The sequence below is a fragment of the Echinops telfairi genome, unplaced genomic scaffold, assembly GCF_000313985.2.
Source record: "Echinops telfairi isolate 266 unplaced genomic scaffold, ASM31398v2 ScPeMD7_23;HRSCAF=83, whole genome shotgun sequence".
Lineage (NCBI taxonomy): Eukaryota > Metazoa > Chordata > Mammalia > Afrosoricida > Tenrecidae > Echinops > Echinops telfairi.
Window position 1 is genome coordinate 7,230,945 of NW_022103920.1, and position 6,363 is coordinate 7,237,307.

The window sequence follows — 6,363 nt, forward strand, 5'->3', positions numbered from 1 at the left end:
CACTGCTCAGTATCTGAAAAGGAGTCTTCAACTCTCTCTAGGATGCATTCTGGGAGTCAAGACTATGCGGGGCATGTCGAAACAAGTTCATGTGGGAACTGAAAGTGGCTGGACTCAGAGCACAGTCTCTTCCTCTCAGTTTGGGTTCTTTGTTTTACAGACAGAGTTGCAGATGGGGAGGGTTTACAAGGAGCAGGAAAAAAACATCATTCCTAAAACAATACTTGGGAACATGTAAAATAACCCAATTTTCCCTGTGTCTAGAAATAAAAGAACTAAGTAAAAGGCACTGCTTTTGAAAGAACACACACACACACAATCTTATACAAATGGCTGATTGTTTAACTGTACAGAGAAATGAAGTTCCCACATGCTACAACATGGATACATGTTGCAAATATGTTGCTGAGTGGGTTAAGTAGAAACAAAAGGACACATCCTGCCCGATCCCCACGAGGAGCAAATGCACAGGAAGCAATGGTGATGACAGACTACCAGGGGTGGGAGAGAGGGTGAGGGGTGCTGAAGGCTCTCTCCTAAGGGGCATGGAAACACCGGGAAAGACACTGGCTGTACATTTCATGCTAGCTACAAAGGGTTGAAATGGCAACATTTTATATAAAGAGACATTGGCTGTACTTTTCATGCCAGCTACAAAGGGTTGAAATAGCAACAGTATATATGTCAATGCAATTGTCTGAACTGGCTATTGTTTCCTCTCCTGAACATTTTCTAATAAACCACTACTATCTGGCACACTTCTTAAACTGACAACTCTTAGGAGGTCAAAAGGTAGCGTTTCTCCAGGGAGACAGCTCAGAAGGCAGGAAGAGGAAAGATGGAAGGTGGCAGCAGGAAGCAGAGGGAGAAGTGGGGAGAAGGCTGTGACACCGTGGGGATGACAAAGTCAGTCATCAAAATACGTCTGAACAGTGGTATGACTGTGTGCATCAGAAACCAAACGGGAACAAGGTAACACTCCACCAGCCACCCAGAGAGGCTTGGAAGCAAGACACCACAGGAACTGCTACTGGGGGCGGCTCTGTGCATGGGGGAGGGCTGGGACGGCAGGCACAGTGGCTTTATCACGTGTGTTATTCTTCCCCTCCTTGGTGGCAGTGGTGGTTTGCACATCAGACTGTTAACCACAAAGTTAGCAGTTTGAAACCACCCGCTGCACCTCTGGAGAAAGACAAGGCTTCTTATTCCCATAAAGAAGTGCAGTTTGTAGACACCCATAGGGTGTCTATGAGTCAGAATTGAATTGATGGCAGCATGTTTGGCTGTTTTCATACTAAGTGAAGAAGGAGCCTTAGTGGTGCTGTCAAGAACACACTGGACTGCTAACTGCAAGGTTTATGGTTCAAATTCATTAGCCACTTCCCAGGAGAAAGACGAGGCCGTCTGCTCCCATAGAGAGTTGTGATCTCAGAAATCCTGGAGGGAGGGCATGAGCTGGGTTTCGGGCATGCTCTGCGACAGTGCCAAGGTGAAGCTCCCTTTCTGCGCACACCTGTGCCATGTTCTCACTCACCTCCAGGGCCCTCTTGTAGTCGCCCAGGTGGAAGGCACAATAGCCCATCCACAGGTTAGTGTCCTCCTCTTCCTCCCCCACGTGACGTTTGAACTTCAGGGGAAAAAGTCATGGAAACAAACACATTTGTTTTTGTTTTTTTTTAATCTCTTCAATCATTTAGGGAACAAGCATCTTAACATTCTGGTTTCAAAAGATGAATGGTTTCTAAATACTCTTTACTTTATTGATGAATGATAGGAATGTATAAGTAACAGAAGCAAAACAACAGTCACTTCAAATAAACCGACATCTACAGGATGGAGCGTAACTGGCAAAGAATGTGTATTTTCAAAGACTGCACACTGACACTGCTATTTGCTATATTGACTTAGACCTTCCTCCAGAAAATATTTACCAGGACCGGCATCATAACATCCTGGGGGATAGCAAGGAGCCGAGTGCTAGAAGAGGCAGTTCATGCTCAGTGACTGAGGTGTGAGGTCGCACAGAAAACTCAAGGCAGAGAGATGCACCACAGTCGGACCCTTTGCTGGGCTGCACTCACCCCCATCCTGCAATCTTGCCCCGCTGGCCCAAAAACACACAATGCAAGTCAAAAACCATGTGGCAAAATCACGGAGGCCTTTATTAAACAAAAAACATCACAAGGGGAAGCTTTTGTTTCTCTGTGTGGCCTCCATCTAGGCCTCTGCACTTCTGAAGGTGACATGTCCATCTCTGACCATGGAGGTGAGGTTTTTCACTCTGCAGGGCAATGAATGCAAAGCCTGGGTGATCCACCATGCAATGTGCCAGCCGTCTTGAAAAAGCACCCAACAGAACTCGGTGCCTCGGCCATCCCATGAAGAAGGCACTCCTTTAACACCAAATGGCCAGAGACAAAGACGGATGGCATAATCAACTCCACATCATGAGAAATCCTCCTTTCTCCAAATGCTAGCAATTTGAGTTCAGTAACTTAAGTCTGAACCCATTCTTATTTGAGGTCTCCTTTTAATTTGCCCCAGAAATCGGTGCAGGCACAGGTCTGTTCATGATCCCAAACCATTACAGCCTGGCACTGCCCCTGGTTGCCTGCAGCACGCAGAATGGGGCCGAGTCTCCCTGCCCACTCTAGTCAGTCTAGAAACATGTGGCCACTGCCTGAAAGAAACAGCGAAACAGACGCCCACGGAACCCAGGCAGCCCCGCATCCCCGACTTACAGCGCCAGGGGGTGCTCTTAAGTCAATGCTTTCAGAGGGACACCAGAGATTCCATGAGTTTAACACAAGCGCACTGGTCAGAAGCCAATGACCGAGTTGGAATAACGTAGTGCTCTGGAGAAAAGACAGCACAACCACGTGGCCCAACGTCTCCTTCTGGCGCCCTTTACAGCCAAATCTGTAAAGCGTCCCTTCCACAGAGCAATTTCCTGGGATTCAGCTGCCAGAACACAGCTACCCATGTGAGAAATGTGACTGCCCTGGGCAGGAGCCCAGTAATCCACCTTAGAACAAGAAATCTAGGTAACTGAAGGCCCATTAAAAGTGGAGTTCTGACTGACAGCGACCCTGTGTGCACAGGAAACCCCATCATCACGAGGGTTATGTGTGAGCCCACTGGTGCAGCCAGCAGACCAATCCAGCTCACGGAGGGTCTCTCTCTCCGATGAGCTTCTACTTCCCCCGCATTACGCCCTCCTCCCGGGGCTGGTCCCTCCTAAGAACACGTCCAAGGCAGGGAGCCAGTGAGCCACAGACCTGACATGAGGAGCACTGCGGTGCCGCAGAACACACTGTGCCTGGTGTGGGCACCATGGTGGCTTTGTTTGACCGCCGCTATGTCCATCCAAGCTCCACAAGGGGTTCCTGGGAAGAGCCCCAGGATACACCCACCGGTTCCAAGGGCAGAGCAACCAACATGCACCCGAGCATTCATCTCTGTTCTGACCGTCACCTCCTGGGCAGCAATCTTCGCTGGACATTACCTCCAAAAGGGTAATAGCGCCTGTGAAATCCCGCTGGGAAAGGAGCTCCTCTAGCTTTGGAATCTTCCTACCTTTCTTCTTCCTTTTGCTCGATTGCGGGAGCTCCCCGCCTACAGCAGGTTTGGCCCTCGAGAGCATCTGTGAAAGAGACAAGGGCAGCCGTGAGCGTCACCCCCCCATCCCTGGGGTCCTGAGCGCGGGGGAGCGTATCGACTTCTTCTGGCAACACAGAGTCTAATAAAGGAGTCGTCTGCGGGACCAAAAGCTCCTTCTCCTCGGCCAGCCCCGGGGCGCAGACTGGTCCGGCTGCTGTCGTCCAAGGCTGCCCTCGGTCTCTCCTCTCGCCCGCCGCGGCTTAGGACCGCGGGCAGGGGAGGCAGGCGGGAGGAAGACACCCAGGGGGCTCCTGACAGTTGCTCTCTGTTCCCGCGGGAGCCCGGGGAGAGCAAACGCCCGCCACCGACCCCTGCGCTAAAGCCAGACGGGTCCCGGAAACCGTCTCCAGCCCAGGCGCCCGCGCCGAGTTCCCCCTCGCTCTGCGCGGCCACTAACCATCTTGGCGCCAGTCCACGGAGCCCCCTCGGCCGACCGCCCGCCAAGGCGCAACCTGGGCGCGCCGCCACGTCCGCTCGACGCGCTCCGTTTCTACGGCAACGCCGCCGGGCGGCTGGGCCTCCGCGAGCAGCGCCCGCCGGGAGCCTGGGCCGCCCGCGTCCTGGTTCCGCTGCGCCTCGGCCGTGGGAACGCGGCGCTTTCCTCTCCACGAGCCGGGGTTTCCCACGGTCTCTGCCGCTGCGCTGGCTTCAGGGATGGGGGGCCTCGTGTTCGAACGTGTGAGCACGGCTTCCAAAGGCAAGTTTCTCGGGGAAGTCTTTTCGGGGACCCACTTCCGGTTTGGACCGCGTTGGGCTCCATAGCAACCACCTGGGCGCTGCTGGCACGTGACCGGAAGCTTGGAGAAAGCCTCGCCTGCGACAGGGAATGAACGTTTGGAAGCTGCGGCGCCCCAAAAAGAATGCACCAAAAGGTTGCTTGTTACCTTAGAGATACCTATACCCAATTTTTTAAAAAAGGTCATATTTATTTGTTGATTGAACGACTAAATGTGTGCCTTACTCTTGAATCCACTTAGCTCAAGCGCAAGAATAGGATTTAAAGGATGTCCAGACAACCCTCAGAAAAAGGAACGGACTGAGGAACTAGCATCTGAAGTAACTCCCCAAGTTTACATCAGCAAAGGTGGCATACTTAAGTCCCATTATATACCCCCTGAGTAACTTGTAGCACTATACAAACCCACATATTGCATAAGATCTGTAAGGTAGTCGAGAGGTGCCAGAAACCAAATCAGTCGAATTAGAACAGGTTTTATTGGGGAGAAAACCCCAGCCTGGGCGAAGACCCATGATCCACAGTTTTCAGGCCGGGGGAGTCGCACTGCAGGCTACAGGGGTGATGCTTATATATGGACAGGTATATCCGGGTTTCTGGAATGTAAGGTGTCTTCCTGGTTCCGAGTGTATTCCTGCGGGTGCAGAGTGGTGGGCGAGAACAAAGCGGGCACTGAGTCAAACGGGCCCTGCCGGTGCCGGGTGCAGAGCGGTAGGCAGAGAACAAAGCGGGCACTGAGCCAAATGGGCAGTGAGCAAAACGGGCCGTGAGTAAAAGAAAGAAAAAAAAACTTGCAGACAGTTACATAGCCAGCTCTGGTCAGCTCCGCAGGTGTATGTGGGAGATTCAAGGCCACTTGCTGCTAGTTGTTTCAGCCAGCTCTGGTCAGCTCTGCACAGGTGGGGGAGATTCAAGGTCACTTGCTGCTAGAAGCCGGCCTGGTATTGATCCGGCCATACAAGATCCTAAAAAGCAGATACAATTTCTTAGATTCTTTTACATCTTCGTCATGCTCAAGCCCTCACCGCCCTTCTGTGAATCAACGAATGACTTATTAGGTTGTCAGGGATTTCATTTTGTTTGGATCTACAATCAGTACTAAGGGAAGCAGCAGTCCAGAGAGCCAACAGTGCATTGCATTGGGTAAATCTGCTGCACAGGACCTCCCTAAAGTGTTGTAGGTTGGTACTTTGAGGACTAAGGAGTGTCTTACCCAAGCCATGATTGTTTCAGTCAAATCATATGAATGTGAAAGTTGGACACTAAGGAAGACCTAAGAAGAATCCATGCATTTGAATTGCGGTGCTGAAGAAGAATGTTGAAAGTACTATGGATTACCAAGAGAATAGACAAATCTATCTTGAAACAAGTACAACCAGAAAGCTTCTAAGAAACAAAGAATGAGCCTTCATCTCACACCCTTTGGACATGTCGTCAGGAGAGACCAGTCCCGGGAGAAGGACATCATGCGTTGTAAAGCAGAGGGCCAGTGAAAAAGAGCTCAATGAGCTCGAGGGTGATAATTAAGAGGATGATACAGGACTAGGTGGTGTTTCCATCTGTTTTACACAGGCCCCTATGAGCCAGAACCAACTCAGAATTCCAAAGAATAGCTTGAAAAGACAATCAGTGAAATGTGCAAAGACCTGGAGTTAGAAATCCTAAAAGAACATCTCAAGCTGCAGGAAGTGAAGAACGATTCAAGCTCTCATTGGCAATATTAAATTATTCTGTGAGCAAAATACTGAACAGTATGTGGTGATACTGGGAGGGTGGAGGGAAGGTGTGGTAGAAAGAGGGAACCAATTACAAGGATCTATATATAACCTCCTCCCTGAGGGACGGACAACAGAAAAGTGGATGACGGCAGATGTCGGACAGTGTAATATATGACAAAATAACAATAATTTATAAATGATCAAGGGTTCATGAGGGAGGGAGGAGGGGGAAAATGAGCTGATACCAAG

The 6,363-nt window shown here is 50.6% G+C and overlaps 1 protein-coding gene across 1 annotated transcript; it reads right to left on the bottom strand.

Moving 5' to 3' along the window:
• Window positions 1-1,428: 1,428 nt before the first annotated feature.
• LOC123521549 (intraflagellar transport protein 56-like) lies at window positions 1,429-4,090 on the bottom strand. The gene is made up of 4 exons (XM_045288916.1): window positions 4,058-4,090; window positions 3,506-3,643; window positions 1,535-1,627; window positions 1,429-1,437 (listed from the first exon to the last, which is right to left on the bottom strand). The coding sequence occupies exons 1-4, from the start codon at window positions 4,058-4,060 to the stop codon at window positions 1,429-1,431; spliced, it is 243 nt and encodes an 80-aa protein (XP_045144851.1). The 5' UTR covers window positions 4,061-4,090.
• Window positions 4,091-6,363: the final 2,273 nt, after the last annotated feature.